This window comes from Choloepus didactylus, chromosome 11, assembly GCF_015220235.1.
Source record: "Choloepus didactylus isolate mChoDid1 chromosome 11, mChoDid1.pri, whole genome shotgun sequence".
Classification (NCBI taxonomy): domain Eukaryota; kingdom Metazoa; phylum Chordata; class Mammalia; order Pilosa; family Megalonychidae; genus Choloepus; species Choloepus didactylus.
This window is the reverse complement of record NC_051317.1, coordinates 62898758-62917079: the sequence shown is the minus strand read 5'-3', so window position 1 is coordinate 62917079 and position 18322 is coordinate 62898758. Positions and strand designations below refer to the sequence as shown.

General features: G+C 39.4%; 1 protein-coding gene across 3 annotated transcripts in view; it reads right to left on the bottom strand.

Annotated features, from left to right (window-relative positions):
* The window catches only part of IL7R (interleukin 7 receptor), a 38383-nt gene that overhangs the window by 6480 nt on the left and 13581 nt on the right, over positions 1-18322 (bottom strand). For 2 of the 3 annotated variants that reach the window (XM_037798997.1, XM_037798999.1), the window contains exons 3-5: positions 6817-6974; positions 3074-3237; positions 825-993 (exon numbers count right to left, since the gene is read on the bottom strand). In XM_037798997.1, the coding sequence (XP_037654925.1) occupies positions 825-993; positions 3074-3237; positions 6817-6974 (491 nt within the window). The remainder of the gene's footprint in view (positions 1-824; positions 994-3073; positions 3238-6816; positions 6975-18322) is intronic. The other variant, XM_037798998.1, reaches the window with a different exon arrangement.

Sequence of the window (18322 nt, the reverse complement as noted above, 5' to 3'; positions counted from 1 at the left end):
TCCTAGAGAACCCTGACTAATACAGCCCTGTTTATTACTTCTTGAAAGTTGCTCCCAGTAAACTATCATTTGCTAGCTTTATGGGGAATTTTGGCTTTAGTAAGGGGCACTGACCTGGGTGGCCATGTTCAGAATATCTGCCACTTGAAATGTAAAAGTGATCTACCATCAAAAGTATCACCATTCCTCCCCCACTCCCACCCCGCTGTGTCTACACTAAGGGAGAAAAGTCAGAGCAGGGGGTGATGAGATAAATGTTTTACCCTGCAGTTTCAGCAATGCTAGGGTGAGAATGGGAAGTTGGTATTGTAGAACAGTCCCACCCCCACCCCCAGTCCCTCCAAGAGAAGGTATATGGGTCCCCAGGGTCTGGCCTGAGCCATGTTCTCAGGCTCTTCTGGTCATTCACATTTCCTAGGTCCCAAAGCCACATTCATCATTCTGGAAAAGAAGGCACAGAACAGCCACATCAGGCTGCCCATCCACCACTGCAACAAAGGTGAGCCCTCGAGGAGCCTTAGAGAAACCAGCCATTAGGATCCCAGACTAAATTTGTGGACTGGAGGTAGTGGTGGGAATTTTGTCCAGAATTATTAGAAGCTCTCAGAAACACCCAGGGCACCAGTGTAAAGATAGCCTCCTTCCACGGCTTCCTTGTTCTTCACAAAAGGGGCACAGGTGGCACATCATTCTCCAAAGAAAGTATAAGAATGCCCTCTGGGAGAGTCTTAACTTGCAGGCTGGTTTAATCTCTCTTATTCTCACTCTTGCTCACAACTTTCACACGCAAAGCAATATGCGGAGACCCTACAGCCACTCCTTACCTGTGCCACTGGTCTCTGGAGTTCTGAAGTGGTAACTTGGGCTCCATCCACTCCAGGAGCCTTCAAAATAGTCTCCATTAGGGATGGATCGGACTTTAACCTCATACATTGCATCAGGTTGTAGCTTTCTCTGCGGGAGTGTCAGCGTTGTAGCTGTTAAATTCACATGCTAAAGAGTAAAAAGTGCCATTTCATATTTAGGATGGAAAAAGAGAGATTGATCAGATCTCCCAAATCATTTCAGGTTGAGCTCCTTTAGTCATATGGGCATTCTCTTGAGGTTCTCTTGCATTTGTTACAACATGGATCTCTGACATGCGGCGGGGTCGGCAGCAGAATTAGGGGCAGGGTCTATTATCACATAGATGATGCTACAAGTGACCAAGGAGGACAGTGCTGTAATGGGTCTTTAGTCAGGTGTATTAGACTCCCCCACATTTGGAAGGAGGTAAATCACTCCCAGACTCCTATTTCCCTTTCTAAACTTCACTCTCTTCTTTTCCTTTCTTTCCTCTTTGAAGCCCCAGGGGGAGATATAAGAAAATGGTAAGGGTTTTTAAACAAGAGTCATTTCCTTCCAGAAAGATACCATTTCACATAGCAAATGGCAATGCGGGGAAAGTCAGTTTCACAACAGAATCTCCAACACTGGGGCAAAAGCTCTATCAATTTGTTGGGTAAAAAATAATATTCCATTGTTATTATATTTGTATTAATTTGATTATCAGTAGTTTTCACATATTTATTGAATTTTTATATTTCTTCTTTCATGAAAGGCTTTTTCCAAGTTCTTTGCTCATTTTTCTACTGCGATACTTACCTTTTTCTTAAAGATGTATTTGAGTTTTTACATAGTAAGGCTTAACCATCTGTCAGTTGTATATATGGCAATTTAAAATTAATTTTTAATTTACTTTACAATTTCGATTATTGTGTGTGCTGAAATACATAAGCCTCTGCTTTCTACTTAATCACATGTATCAATCTTTTCCTTTCTTCTACTCTTTGCTTACGACATTCTTCAAGATTATATAATCATGTGCCTATAATTTTTCAAGCTCATTTAGTGTTTCATTTTTCCATAATTTTCTTAAATCATCTTCTATTATTTTTTTTTTATATTGGGGGGATAGAAAGTTATTAATTTTTTTTTCCAAATAGCTAACTGATTGTCCTAGAACCATTTATTCAAAATGTTTCTTTTCTTTACTATGGTGGCTTTTCAAAGGTGAAATTCTCAAATGCACAGTGAAAGTGAGCAGGATGCCAACAGGTGGAGTGGGTGAGTAAGAAGAGGGAGCAGGTGGTTTGGGGTAGGCCTTACCTTCACGTAGGTAGCTAACCATCCTGCAAACTAACAAGGCTGTTCCTGGCCCAAAGAAGGATGGGAACATGGATAAGCCAACGAAAGATAAAATCACATGTTTCTGTCCATGTGGTGAAAGAAGTTAGGCCAGCAGTTTAGGAGAAACTTGAAAACCTGGAACACTCTACTTTTCTCCCACCTCCCCCCAAAACAGATTGCAAGGACAGCCAGATCATTCCAATCTCAGCAAATCATGAAGAGAGAGTCTAAATAACCCTCCAGATTATGAAGGGGAAAATCAAATTGTTAATTCAGGGATTAAGAACTCAGGCTTTAAAACAAAATAAAAAGGAAGAAAAATAATTTGCTTCCTCTCCTCTTTACCTCTTGCCATAAACACCCATAAACTCCCATAAACCAAACTGTGGCTATGACATAATGATGCTACCTGGAGATGTACTTTGGTTCAACAAGCCTATGAAGGTTTCATGCTAAACATGACACTTTTTTCTTTATTTATTAATTTTTATTTACAAATGCCCTATACCCACCAACTAAACCAAACCAAACCAAACCAAACAAAAAAACAATACTCTATATCTCCCAAACTTTTTGATGCCACCAAATAAAGAGGGTCGATTTCATCTCAGTCTATTTTGTTAACCTGATTACCTAATTTTGAAATGTTATAAAAACAAACAAACAAAAAATAGGGCAAGAAAAATAAATCAGAGCTAGCACAGAAATGGGCCAGGGAAGATCTAGGTTTTTTGGGGTCTGAAGTTTAGAGTTTTTGAAACAGTTTTGGGAACTTTTTTCAGTAAAAGGCACATTTTGAACACAAAATTGCTAGAGGCCCTCCCAGGGAAAAATTTACCTTTGGTGCAATGGACTAAATAATATTTAGAAGTTTTTATTTTATAAATGTGGTTGCTCTTCATACCTTCCAGTCATTTTCATGTTTTTCCTGGCGATAGGCTACATCATGCACTAAATGTTTTTGTCTTACATACTTCTTTTGAAAGTGTGATGTATTAAATGTCAATAAAAAGTCATTTGCTCCCTCTCGATAGATGACTCTTACATCAAAAGGATCCTCAGGCTTCACTGGAAAGGAAAAAAGAAATGAGGTCAGTCTACAGAGCAGTCAAGGAAGTAATAATAATTTTTAAAATCCACCTACTCTGAAAATCATTTTCTTTTTCTGTTGCAGAAACTGTCAAGCTGTTCAGAAAACCATTTCTTCTTCCTACTGGGTTCAAAGCCAAACTGCATTTCCCAGCCCTTTTTGCAGGTGGATGTGGTTTCTGAGCAAAGTCAGGGGAAGCCAGGTATAGCACTCCAGCCATGGGCAGAAACCCTTCCACATGTGACTCTATGCTCATTCCCCTTCCACAACTTGGAGTCATACGTTGAAGACAGTGGAGCCACGGGATGGACGGAGCCCTAAATGTGACTTGGAGGAGCACCACCTAAAGGTTAGGACCACCCATTTTGGCTCTTATGTGAGCAAGAAACAAACTTATGGTATTTGAGAGCTCATTCGTTTGGGGGCTTGTCACAGCAGCTAGCATTACTTATACATTCTCTTTGCCTTTTGAATGCTACAGAACTTGTTACTAACTAACCCCAAGGTGGAGGCTTTGAGTCTTAACTATTCCAATAAACTTAGAATGAAGTTGTTTCAGGATATTTGTTTTTCCCATTGTTTGCTTTAATTTGTTGGAAAATTTTTTTTTTTGTTTGATAAATAAAGTAATTTTCAAATTAAAAAATAATTAGGATATATGTTGGGGGCACCTCATCTCTGCAACACAGAAGCTGAGAGCCTGCCTCCTGGCCTTAGCCCATAACTTTCAGAGCCACCTCAGGCTGCCCCCTCTCTCTGTCTTGTCTGCATTCACTCATTAACTCCTCCTCTAGTGCCTTCCTTCTTCTAGACTAATTCACAGAGTTAGAATGTGCCATGTAAATGCTATTGGAAGGAGATAGGCATTGTTTCAAGCAGAACAAATCCTGAGAAAGCTGTTGAGCTCCTAGAAGAGCATCTGAGTTCAGATGGCCTGCCCTCCATTGACCCAAGGCTTCCTGTCTGGGCCTCTCAGTTGCTCTTTCACCATCACATGGAAACGTGCTGTCTTGGGATGGGGTGGCTATTTTTTTTTGCATAAGTGATTTCAGGCCAAGATGGAGGAACACACGGGTTAAAATCTAATCTAACTCTATTGTTAATGAGAGAGTATGCGTTCACCTAAGTTTTACTCAAAAGATGGAGCTGGATTCTAGGCTGAGCTGGGCTCAGGTGGACTCGCAGGCTCAGTCAAATGAAACCGTGGTGGAGTTTCATCCATCATGGTAGTTACTTGCTCACAGTGGCGACAGTCTAAATTTCTCCTTTTTGGGCCTAGAGTACTAAAAAAGGAGAAGTGATTCCTTCTTTGCCCTTGGATGTCTTGTCAAAGGGGAAGTTTATCCCTTTTTACCTTTAGATACACTAGAAAAAGGGAAGATGCCTCGGAGGGAAGCGGGAAAAAGTGGGTGGGGATAGAAAAAACAGATCAACAGAGAGAACCTTTTACAATTGTCAAGCCAGCTCTTACCCTTCATTCAGAGATACTCAAGATTCACATTCTCAACAAAACCTTCTCAGACTAAATCCCTGGCTTCCTCCTCATTCCCCAAGAACTCTCAAGAATGGGGAAATCAAGGGAAGAACAGAGCTAGTACTGATTAAACATTCACTAAGTGCCAAATGCTTTATTTATACCATCTTCAAACAGCAGCAACTTATCTCCACTATATTGATGGAGAAATGAAATCTCAAAAAGGTTAATTAACTGAAGCTCAGGTGTCTATAAAAAGGTTTATTTAGCAGGATTTAAATCCAATTCTGTCTGTTCCTGAATCTTTTTTTCCTTCATTTGGCTTTTGTTTCTATACTTCATTAGCTCACTGGCTTATCCAGGCACCCCCAAAGCATGTCTGCTTCTAGCCCAAATGGAGTGTTTGAGCAAATTAGAAAAAGTGCCCATTCCTCAAGCAACATTTTAAAAAGTTGATACATTGTTGCAAAACGTGAAACACTGTAGGAATTGCCATGCTAGAAAAAGTGGGAAGGCAGGAAGCTACCCTCTCCAGTCTTGCTAGGGGGCCACACCTAAAGAAAGGGAGGTCGGCGGGAGGGGGGATGATTGCCTGGGAGTTCTGGCTCTGGGGTTCAATCAGGAACATCCAGTTTAAAGCTAATGAAATGGCAGTTCCATTAATTGTCACATTAGAGTTCAGGAGACGATGCTGCTGTGAAATAGGCCTCCATCAGTCCTCATCGTGCTTGCCCAGGGGAGATTTCCAGAGCCCTGCGGGACTCACATCACCCCTTTCCCAGTGTCCTGTGCTAACGGCAGGCAGCATGCTTACTCACTGTCCCTAAATGTCAGTGACTCACCGTGGTGGTGGTTGCTGCTGCTGGGTGTCAGCCCGACCTTTAGCTGCCAAGGTCTTTGCCCACCACCTCTGCTTTCCTATAAGGTAATTGTTCATGGAACTTCTGCTTTTACTCCCTGTTTTTCCATCTCACTGAAATGGAACTGAGACTAGACTCCAGGTTTCTCACTTCTTTTCTCTCTCTAATGAACATGGCTCTCTTACTTTTGATTTTTCTTTTTTGGGAGATGAAGGGAGGTAGGAGAGAAGAGAGAGAGGGGACCATAATATTTAAAACCAGTGAAAGAATGCGTCCCTTCAATCACTGTGCATGGTTTTTCCGCTTATATATATCGTTTCACTTATAAAACTCCATAGGTAGCATAAACATTATAGTTTGTATTTCATTACACTGATATGTCCTAATTGACTTAGACATTCCTCTATAACAACTTTCAGGCTTTGAAAAATAACTTTCCTCACTTCAGGGTCACAAATCTGTGAGCAATGGGAAAAAGCTTGAGGCCTATATTCTCAATTTTTTTTTGATTGTTTTGATTTACTTGCCTGTCAACCAAATGGTTAATTGGTTATTAATATTGATTAATAACTACATAATTGACTGGATCTACTGATTTATCTCATTTTGAATATGGCTATTATTTATAGCCAAAGGAAACATGCAGTTGGAATTTAGCATTTAAAACTACAATTTTATGTGAAATGTCATTGCTATCATTTTTGGGGGCAAAGTTTAACATGTGTATTTTAGGTCAAATCAGATTTACTCCATATATCACTCCCCAGTAATAAGTCTCTTAGGAAAGCATATTTATTTTTAAAAATAACTTGATAATTTAGCTAAACACACTCAGAATATAGTGAGGATTTGGGGAGAAGACTGCAAGGAATTTGGGAGAAGACAAAGTCAGGAAGAAAAGGACATATGTGGGTGGTTCGCAGGAGGCCACCCTAGCTAGACCCTTCATGTAGATTATCTCTTGCTCTAACTTGTAGGTGTCAGTCTACCCTCTTCCATAGCTGAGACTTAAGACCCTCAGAATGCTCTCACGGTAGGAATTAGTAGCATACATTTCAAAAAGTTCAATTCTTTAAAAAAAGTATCTGCATTAAATAATTTGCAATTATCTATTGCAATTTGTCTCTATCATTTGTCTACTTTTAACATACAGAAAATCCAGACACAATCAGTGTCTTCAGAAACCCCAAAAAAGGCAACCATAGCCATATACAACTTCTTACCTATCCTGACTATGCTCATTTTCTTGCATGTTTTGTTCTTTCCTCCAAGTTTCACACATATTTTGCTATATCCAATCAGCAGGAATTTATTTGTCTTGATGAAATACTTCTCTTGAAATTTATTCAAATCCAGGCATTTTTGCTCTATAAGGGCCTCACTGTAGGAAAAAAAAGTGAATATACTTTAATTCAGGCAAGAATTTCTGCATAACAAGAAACAGCATCATAGGTTCATTTCAGTTGTGTGAATTCAATTCTGTCCACAGCTGTGGGTGAGTGCATGTGCATGCAAGAGAGAAAGAAATGAAATACATGGCCTCCTGCTGCCATTAACTCAGTGATGGTTTACTCAGGCATTAGGTGTAATCAAATCTGAAGTAGCCAAAGAGCGTTCACGAAAATTATGGAAATATATGTGAATAATTTTAAGGGTTTATTGATCATTTAAAAGCAAGTAAATATCTGGATTAGGGGGAAGGTAATTGTTTGATTTGATGTCTTGCAGCAATAAGTTAAAGAAATAGGGACTGTAAAGAAACATTGACCAATAAAAATTTAAAGAAAATGATAAAATAGTCTAAAGGGTTATAGACATAAAACCACATATACTAGAGGATAACTTAAGGGATTTTCATAGGTAATTTTGACTGTGCTCAATTTTTGCCTTGCCAATAGACCTTAAAATCAATCCTTCTCCTCATGCTCTCTGACTTAATAAGCAATAGTGTATGGGTTTGTATATATTATGTCCCTCAGAAAAAGCCATGTTCTTTGATGCAATCTTGTGGGGGCAGACATATTAGTGGGGATTAAGTTGGAACATTTGAATTAGGTTGTTTCCATGGAGATGCACCCTACTCAACTGTGGGTGATAACTTTTGATTGGATAACTTCCATGGAGGTGTGGCCCTGCCCATTCAGTGTGGGCCTTAATTAGTTTACTAGAACATTATATAAGCTCAGACAGAAGGAGCGAGCTTGCTACAGCTAAGAGGGACACTTTGAAGAAAGCACAGGAGCTGAGAGAGGAGCTGCAGATGTGAGACAGTTTGAAGATGGTTGTTGAAAGCAGACTCTTGCTCCAGAGAAGCTAAGAGAGGACAAACACCCCAAGAGCAGCTGAGAGTGACATTTTGAAGAGGTGCTATGGCCTAGAGAGGAATGTCCTGGGAGAAAGCCATTTTGAAACCAGAACTTGGAGCAGGTGCCAACCACATGCATTCCCAGCTAACAGAGGTTTTCCAGATGTCATTGGCCATCCTCCAGTGAAGGTATCCGACTGTTGATGCATTACGTTGGACACTTTATGGCCTTAAGACTAACTGTGTAACCAAATAAACCCCTTTATAAAAGCCAATCCATTTTTGGTGTTTTGCATCCTGGCAGCATTAGCAAACTGGAACAGATTTTGGTACCGCGAGTGGGGTGCTGGTGCTACTGAGTTTGCAAATACCAAACATGTTGGAATGGCTTTTTAAATGGATAAGGGGAAGGATATGGAAGAATTGTGAGGAGCGTGATAGCAAAGGCCTAAATTGCTTTGAAGAGACTGTTTGTGGAAATATGGACTCTAAAGATACTTCTGTTGAGGTCTTGAACATAAATGATGAATGTGTTGTTACCAACTGGAAGAAAGGTGATTCTTGTTTTCAAGTGGCAGAGAATTTGGCAAAATTGTGTCCTGGTGTCAGATGGAAGGCAGAATTTGAAAGTGACAACCTGAAATATTTAGCTGAGGAGATCTCCAGACCATGTGTGGAGAATGTAGCCTGGCTTCTCCTTGCAGCTTATAGTAAAATGTGAGTGGAGAGAGATAAACTTACAACTGAATTCTTGGGTTCAAAGAAACAAGAAACTGATGGTTTGAAAAATTCTGTGCTTCCAAGGGGTGCAACCCCAAAAGCTATAGCCCTACATGAGGATCTAACCAAACATGGAACCTAGCTGCCATTTCAGTACAAGCCAAGATTGGAGGAGGAATTATCCAGAAAGAATTTGTGGAAAGTCCTATTGTCTGATGGCTTTGACCCTGTGTGTTTCATGCCAAGCCAACAGAATTTTTGCAAGATCTTTATTGATGGAGCTCCTGCTGTTCTGGACTGGAGGACACAGACAAGGAACAAATTGAAGGAAAAATTTCTTCAAAGACAGAGCCATGGAGGTTGAGGTCTGGAGTCAAGAGGTCTCTGGCTGTGAGAGTGGAGTGGCCCATATGCTTGGAAAGGGTGAGTTTGCCCCAGAGGTCGAAGGTGGGCCTTCTGCCCCAATGCTCAGGAAGAGTTTTGCCACCCCAGGCCCCAAAGAGGGTAGAGCACATTCCCAGGGAATTTGGAAGAGCCTGGCCACCACCCCACTATTCAGAGAGGGTAGAGCCTTTGCCCCAGAAAGGCAGAGTCCAGGTGGCACCCTGATGTTTGAGAAGGGTGATCTCCCCAACATGTGGACATGTTAAAGCACTCACCCTAGCATTTGTAGGGAAAAGGGCTTCCACGAAGGCTCTTGGAAAGGGTTGGACTCCTGCTCTCTCAAGCCCCAAGGATGCAATGTAGTTCTGTAAATGACTCTCAGACTTTGAAATCTAATGGAGTTTGCCCTGTGGATTTTAGGAATTACTTTGGTCCCTTAAACCTGTTTTCCTTTCAGTTTCTCCTTATAGCAATGGGAATGTTTATCCTATGAATGTCCCTCCTTTGTATATTGGTAGCAGATAACTTGTTCTAAGTTTCACAGGTACAGAGTTAGATGGGAATTTTGCTTTTGGACACACCATGCTTGTAACAGATTTTGACGGGATCTCATACTTACCTGTTGTTACTGAAATGATTTAAGTTTTTATGATATTGTGATGGGATGAATGTATTTTTTATTTAGAAAGAATATGTTTTCCTGGTGTCCAGGGGGTGGAATGTGCTGGTTTGTATAGTTATGTCCCCCAGAAAAAGCCATATTCTTTAAAGCATTCTTGTGGGGGCAGACATATTAGTGTGGACTGAGTTGGAACCTATTGGTTCAGTGTCCATGGAGATGTGACCCACCCAACTGTAGGTGATAACTCTGACTGGATAACGTCCATGGAGGTGTGGCCCCGCCTATTCAGTGTGAGCCTTGTTTAGTTTACTGGATCACTATATAAGCTCAGACAGAAGGTGCTCATAGATATCTGGAGCTGAGACAGACATTTTGAAGATGGCCATTGGAAGCTGATGAAGGCATTTTGGAGAACACCATTTTGAAATGCAACCTGGAAGCAAGCAGATGCCAGATACGTGCCTTCCCAGCTAACAGAGGTTTTCCGGATGCCATTGGCCATCCTCCAGTGAAGGTACCCTTTGTTGATGGACACTTTATGGCCTTAATACTGTAACTGTGTAACAAATAAACCCCCTTTATAAAAGCCAATCCATTTCTGGTGTTTTGCATTCCGGCAGCATTAGCAAACTGGAAAAAATAGCAATGCCCCAGAATTGGGTTCTGTCACTTCCCAAGTCTCCTCTTCCCAATTAAAACCAGACTTCCAGAAAAATGATGAAGAGAGAATATTGCCTCTATGCAGCTAATATCAAAAGCTATAGATTTTACTTTTTTAAAAATTCTGGTATTGAAAAAATTACAATTCCTAGTTCCAGTAATGGTGGAATAGTTTATATCAGACTAACCCTCCCACAGATAACTATTATGAAATCTGGACAAGATATTTTTAAATATCCTGTTTAAAGGTTAAGACAAAAGCAGACAGAAACTAGAGGGAATTTCACCCTTAAGAAAGGGTGAATAAAGTTCTTGTTTCTATTTTTTTGTTTGTTTGTTTGAGGGCACTCCTCAGCTCACTGGTGATAGGCATCTAGAACTTAAGCAGAAAACCACAGTAATAATAGTTCAAGAGTTTAGAGGACAAAGTTTGGACTGCCTGAATGCCTGGATACTAAGAGGGAAAAGCCGAGGTGGAGAAGGAAGACACCAAATATGCATATAACTCCACTGAAATCCATATATGTCTCCATAATAGTGCAGTTGTGTGTGTGCGTGTGTGGGGGGACTTCAAGAAGCTCATGTGGTAGCAATGGATAGAAGGATGAAAGAATTAAACAAAGATTTTAGGTGTGGCCATTAAAAAAAGAGAATTTGGAGAATAAGTCAGCCAAGTTAACTGCATAGTAGAAGAAGTTGACAGACTCCAGCATTTCAAAAAACCTGTCATAAACAACATCCTTCCTACAATCACAAAGTACTAGAAATGACAAGAAAGATGAAAATGTGACCCATAGTCAAGACAAAAAGCAGTCAGTGGAAATTGACCCTAAGATGACCCAGATGTTGGAATTAGCAGAAAAAGATTAAAGGAACTTTTGTAAATATGTTCAAAGGCTTAAAGGAGAATATGGTCATAGTTACTGTGCCAGTTTGAATGTGTTATGTCCCCCAAACACCATTATCTTTGATGTAATCTGTGGGCAGACCTATCAGTGTTAATTAGATTGTAATTCTTTGAGTGTTTCCATGGAATGTGCCCCACCCAACTGTGGGTGATAACTCTGATGAGATAATTTCCATGGAGGTGTGGCCCCACCCATTCAGGGTAGGCCTTGATCACTGGAGCCATATAAATGGGCTGACAAACAGAAGGAACTCAGTGCAGCTGAGAGTGAACATTTGAAGAGGAGCTACAGCCAAGAGGGACACTTCGAAGAAAGCACAGGAGCTGCAGATGAGACACAGTTTGAAGACGGCCGTTGAAAGCAGACTCTTGCTCCGGAGAAGCTAAGAGAGGACAAATACCCCAAATGCAACTAACAGTGACAGTTTTGAGGAACTGCAGCCTAGAGAGGAATGTCCTGGGAGAAAGCCATTTTGAAACTAGAACTTTGGAGCAAACGCCACCACATGCCTTCCCAGATAACAGAGGTTTTCCAGACACCATTGGCCATCCTCCAGTGAAGTACCCAGTTGAAGGTACCTTGGACACTTTATGGCCTTAAGACTGCAACTCTGTAACCAAATAAACCCCCTTTTATAAAAGCCAATCCATTTCTGGTGTTTTGCATTCTGGCAGCATTAGCAAACTAGAACAGTTACTGTACAGATGTGCAATCTTGGCAGAGAAATGAAAACTATGAAACAGCACAGAAAGAAAATACTATAACTGACATCTCTATGCTGTGTTCAAGAGATGTACTTTAAATATAAAGATACAGATGGGATGCAAATGAAAAGATGGACAAAAATATATCAGGAAATCAATAGCATAGTGTAGTAGGTTGATTAATGACCTCCCCAAAAGATGTGTCCAAGTCCTAACTCATAAAACTTGTGAAGGCAAGCTTATTTGGAATAAAGTTCTTTGCAGATGTAATTCAGATAAGGATTTCCAGGTGAGATAATCTTGAATTATTATGGACCCTAAATCCAATGATGGGTGTCCTTATAAAAAACAGAAAATGAGAAAACATAGACAGAGGAGAAACATAGGAAAGAAAGCCACATGGAGATGGAGGCAGAAATTGGAGTTATGTAATTACAAGCCAAAGAACTCCAAGGATTGCTGCCAGACACCAGAAGCTAGGAGAGAGAAATCAGAAGGTAGGAATAGAATCTCAGATCCTCCTGAAGGAACTAATCCTGACAACACCTTGATTTCAAACTTCTGACCTCTGAAACTGTGGGAGAATTAATTTCCATTGTCTTAAGCCACCAAACTTGTGATAATTTATAAGGGAGTCCTAGGAAACAAATACACACAGAAAGCTTCAACAGCTATAATAATATAAACAATTTGGTTTTAATGACAAGAAATATTACTAGAGATAAAGACCAACATTAAGGGTGGGGCAAGATGGTGGAGTGGTGAGGTGCAGAATTTCGTCTCTCCCCTGGAGCAGCTGTTAATTACCCAAGAACTATATGAAACAGTGTTTTCAAGGTCTCCAGTAACCAGTCACACATCACATCATTGGATTTATGGTCCATAATAATTCAAGCTTAGACTGCAGTGAACATTAAAGCCCAGGTTGAGGGACTAGGCTGGGCTTGGGGGGAGACAGAGAACCCACAGTATCTTTGAGTTCCAGATTCATTTCTGAAGAAGGTCTGCTCCCCTGTCTTTAATTAGCAACTCAGGCTGACCGAGAAATCTAGCTGGAGATGCCCCAAAGAGGAGAGGGGAGAAAGGAATAGTGCCCTTGAGAGGCAACTGGAGTTCCTAGGATTGGGAGAGTGGAGGGAGGTCCAGCTCAACTGGCAGTCCTCCTTCTGAGAACTCGGACCCCAGGGGCTGGAATTCAGATTCTGGCTTCAGTCAGCCATGCCCCCACCAAGATCAGAGTCATCAGGAGAACTAGTCTCCATACCTCCTTAAACTGTGGGGGGAGGAGGGGGCTGTCAGCTGGCAAGCATGACCTGCTGGACAGGAGAGGAAAAGCACTGATTCTAAAAGCCTCATAGGAGGGTCTCATTCTCAGGAAAACTCCATATCCTCCCAATGAGACCTGGGCCTCTCTAGACTGGGAAAATCTGACTGGGGTCAACCATATCTGAGGAGACCCTCTCATAAAAAGGCTACATAGAGGTAGGGCAAGAAACAGAAAAAACAAGAGGTGAAAAATTCTGATCAACTAAAAAGAACCTAAGTTAGAGGTCTAGAATAAGTTGAACTGAATAACAGAGGCCAGAGAGCAAAGCCAACCAATAAGAAAACCCCTATGTAAAAGATAGAAAACAAGTTCCAGAATAAACCAATCAAGAAAATCAGATGCCTAGACAACTTAAGATAACAAGCCATAGCAGGAAACATGAAAATATGGACGAGTCAAAGGAACAAACTAATAGTTCAACCAAGATACAGGAGTTGAGGCAACTAATGCTAAATAAATTTAATGAACTGAAGGAAGATATAGTGAAAGAGATGAAGGACATAAAGAAGACACTGGATGATCATAAAAATTAATTTGTAAACTGAGAAAACAAATGGCAGAACTCATAGGAATGAAGGCCACAATGAAGGAGATGAAAACCACAATGGAGAGACACAACAGTAGATGTGAACAGGCAGAAGAAAGGATCAGTGAACTGGAAGACAAGATATTTGAATTCACACATACACAAGAACAGATGTTGAAAAAAATGGAAAAATATGAGCAGGGTCTTAGGGAGCTGAGTGACAACATGAAACACACAAGTATATGTGTTATGGGTATCCCAGAAGGAGAAGAGAGGGGGAAAGGGGCATAAAGAGTAATAGAAGAAATATTCACTGAAAATTTCACAACTCTTATAAAAGAAAGAAAATTAGAGATTCAAGAAGTGCAATGTACCCCAAATATAATAGATCCCAAAAGAACTACTCCAAGACACTTGCTGATCAGATTGTCCAATGTCAAAGACAAAGAGAGGATTCTGAAAGCAGTGAAAGGAAAGCAATCCATCACATACAAGGGAAGGTCGATAAGACTATGTATAGATTTCTCCACAGAAACCATGGAGGCAAGAAGACAGTGGCATGATATATTTAAGATACTGAAAAAGAAAAACTGCCAACCAAGAATTCTATATTTGGCAAAACTTTCCTTCAAAAATGAGGGACAGATTAAAACATTTTCAGACAAACAGACACTGAGAGAGTTTGTGAATAAGAGACCAGCACTACAAGAAATACTAAAGGGAGTGCTACAGGCTCATAGGAAAAGACAGGAGAGAGAGAGTTGGAGAAGAGTGCAGAAATGAAGATTATCAGGAAAGGTAAAAGGAGAGAGAGGAAAAAATAAGATATGGCATATAAATTCAAAAAGACAAAATGGTAGTAGAAACTGCTGCCCTTACAGTAATAACACTAAATGTAAATGGATTAAACTTATCAATAAAAAGACACAGACTGGCAGAATGGATTAAAAAACAGGACTGAATCTATATGCTGTCTACAAGAAATTCACTTTAGACACAAGGACAAAAATAGACTGAAAGTGAAAGGTTGGAAAAAGATATTTCACACAAACAACAACCAGAAAAAAGTGGGAGTAGCTATACTAATATCAGACAAATTAGACTTCAAAAGTAGAACAATTAAAAGAGACAAAGAAGGACACTATATAGTAATAAAAGGGTCAATTCATCAAGAAAACATAACAATCATAAATATTTATGCACCAAGTCAGAATGCCCCAAAATTCATGAGGCAAACACTGAGATCACTGAAAGGAGAAGTAGACACCTCTACAATAATAGTTGGAGACTTCAATACACCACTCTCATCAATGGATAGAACATCTAGACAGAGGATCACTAAAGAAACAGAGATGTTGAATTATATGATAAATGGAGTAGATTTGACAGATAGTTATAGAACACTACATCCAACAGCAGGATACACTTTTTTTCTCAAGTGCTCATGGAACATTCTCTAGGATAGACCACATGTTGGGTCACAAAGCAAGTCTCAACAAATTTAAAAATATTGATATTATAAAAAACACTTCCTCAGACCATAATGGAATGAAGTTGGAAATAAATAAAAGGAAGAAGGTCATAAAATTCACAAACATATGGAGGCTAAACAACACCTTCTTAGAAAACCAGTGTGTAAAGGAAGAAATTACAAGAGAAATTAGTAAATACCTCAAAGCAAATGACAATGAAAACACTACTTATCAAAACTTAGGGGATGCAGCAAAGGTGGTGCTGAGAGGGAAATTTATTGCCCTAAATGCCTATATTAAAAGAGAAGAGAGAGCAAAAATTAAGGAGTTAATTGTTCACCTGGAGGAATTAGAGATAGAACAGCAAACTAACCCCAAAGCAAACAGAAGGAAGAAATAACAAAGATTAGAGGAGAAATAAAAGCAATTGAGAACAGGAAAACAATAAAGAGGATCAACAAAACCAGAAGTTGGTTCTTTGAGAAAATCAATAAAATTGATGGACCATTGGCTAGGCTAACAAAAGAGAGAGAGAGAGAGACAGAGAGAGAGAGAGAGAGAGAGAGAGAGAGAGAGAGAGAGAGAGAGGATGCAAATAAATGCAATCAGAAACGGGAAAGGAAGTATAACTACTGACCCTGAAGAAATTAAGGAGATGATGAGAAGCTACTATGAGCAACTATATGCTAAGAAACTAGACAACTTAGATGAAATGGACAACTTCCTAAAAAAGCATAAATAACTAACATTGACTCAAGAAGAAATAGATGATCTCAACAAATGAAGCACAAGTAAAGAGATTGAGTCAGTCATCAAAAAGCTGCCAAAAACGAAAAGCCCAGGACCAGATGGGTTCACATGTGAATTCATACAAGCATTCTAGAAAGAATTAGTACCTATCCTGCTCAAACTCTTCAAAAAAATTGAAGAGGAGGGAAACCTACCCAACTCATTCTCTGAAGCCAACATCACCCTAATACCAAAATCAGACAAAGATACTACAAAAAAAGAAAATTATAGAACAATTTCTTTAATGAATATAGATGCAAAAATCCTCAACAAAATATTCACAAATCAAATCCAGCAACACATTAAAAAAATTATACAGCATGACCAGGTGGGATTTACTCCAGGTATGCAAGGCTAGTTCAACACAAGAAAATCAATTAATGTAATACGACACATCAATAAATCAAAGCAGAAGAACCACATGATCATCTTGATCGATGCAGAAAAGGCATTTGACAAAATTCAATATCCTTTCCTGATGAAAACACTTCAAAGGATAGGAATAGAAGGGAACTTTTTCAATATGATAAAGGTGATATATGAAAAACCCACAGCTAACATCATACTCAATGGGGAGAGACAAGACAGAGATGCCCACTATCACCATTGTTATTCAACATTGTGCTGGAAGTTCTAGCTAGAGCAATTAGGCAAGAAAAAGAAATAAAAGGCATCCAAATTGGAGAGGAAGAAGTAAAACTTTCACTATTTGCAGATGACATGATTCTATATGTAGGAAGTCCAGAAAAATCTACAGCAAAGCTACTAGAACTAGAACAAAGTGGCAGGCTACAAGATCAACATGCAAAAATCTGTAGTGTTCCTATACACGAGTAATGTGCAACAAGAGGAGGAAATCAAGAAAAAATCCCATTTACAATAGCAACCAAAAGAATCAAGTATTTAGGAATAAACTTAACCAAGGAAACAAAAGACCTTTACACAGAAAACTATAAGAAACTGCTAAAAGAAATTGAACAAGACCTAAAAAAATGGAAGAACATACCATGTTCATGGATTGGAAGACTAAATATAGTTAAGATGGCAATTTTACCTAAACTGATTTACAGATTCAATGCAATACCAATTGAAATCCCAACAACTTACTTTACAGAAATAGAAAAACCAATAACCAAATTTATTTGGAAGGGCAAGGTGCGCTGAATAGCCAAAAATATCTTGAGAAAGAGGAACGAAGCAGGAGGTCTCACACTACCCGACTTTGAAGCATATTATAAAGCTACAGTGCTCAAAACAGCATGGTACTGGCATAAGGACAGATATACTGGCCAATGGAATCGAATTGAGTGTTCAGAAGTAGACTCTTGCATGTACGGCCAACTGATCTTTGATAAGGCAGTGAAGCCGAAGCAACTGGGAAAGAGCAGCCTCTACAATAAATGGTGTTTGGAGAACTGGATATCCATTTCTAAAACAATGAAACAGGATGCCTATCTTACACCTTATACAAAAATTAACTCAAAATGGATCAAAGACCTAAACATTAGCACCAAGACCACAAAATTCTTAGAAGAAAATGTAGGGCAATATCTTAAAGAGCTTGTGATAGGAGGTGGTTTCTTAGACCTCACACACAAGGCACAAGCAATCAAAGAACAAATAGACAAATTGGATCTCCTCAAAATTAAACACTTTTGTACATCAAAGGACTTTGTCAGAAAAGTAAAAAGGCAACCTACACAATGGGAGATGACATTTGGAAACCACGTATCAGATAAGGGTTTAATATCCTGAATATATAAAGAAATCCTACAACTCAATAACAGAAAGACAAACAATCCAATTAAAAAATGGGCAAAAGACATGAACAGACATTTTTCTGAAGAGGAAATACAAATGGCTCAAAAGCATATGAAAAAATGCTCAACTTCACTGGCTATTAAGGAAATGCAAATCAAAACCACAATGAGATATCATCTCACACCTACCAGAATGGCCATTGTTGGTGGGAATGTAGAATGGTGCAACCACTCTGGAAGACAGTGTGGAGATTCCTCAGGAAGCTAAATATAGATTTGCAGTATGACCCAGCTATTCCATTGCTAGGTATATATTGAGAGGAACAGAAACTTAAGACACAAACAGACATTTGTAAACCAATGTTTATTGCAGTATTATTCATGATTGCCAAGAGATGGAAATAGTCCAAATGTCCATCAATGGACAAGTGGATAAACAAACTGTGGTAATATACACATGATGGAATATTATGCAGCTGTAAGACAGAACAAAGACATGGATCATATGATAACATGGATGAACCTTGAGGACATTATGTTGAGTGAAGTTAG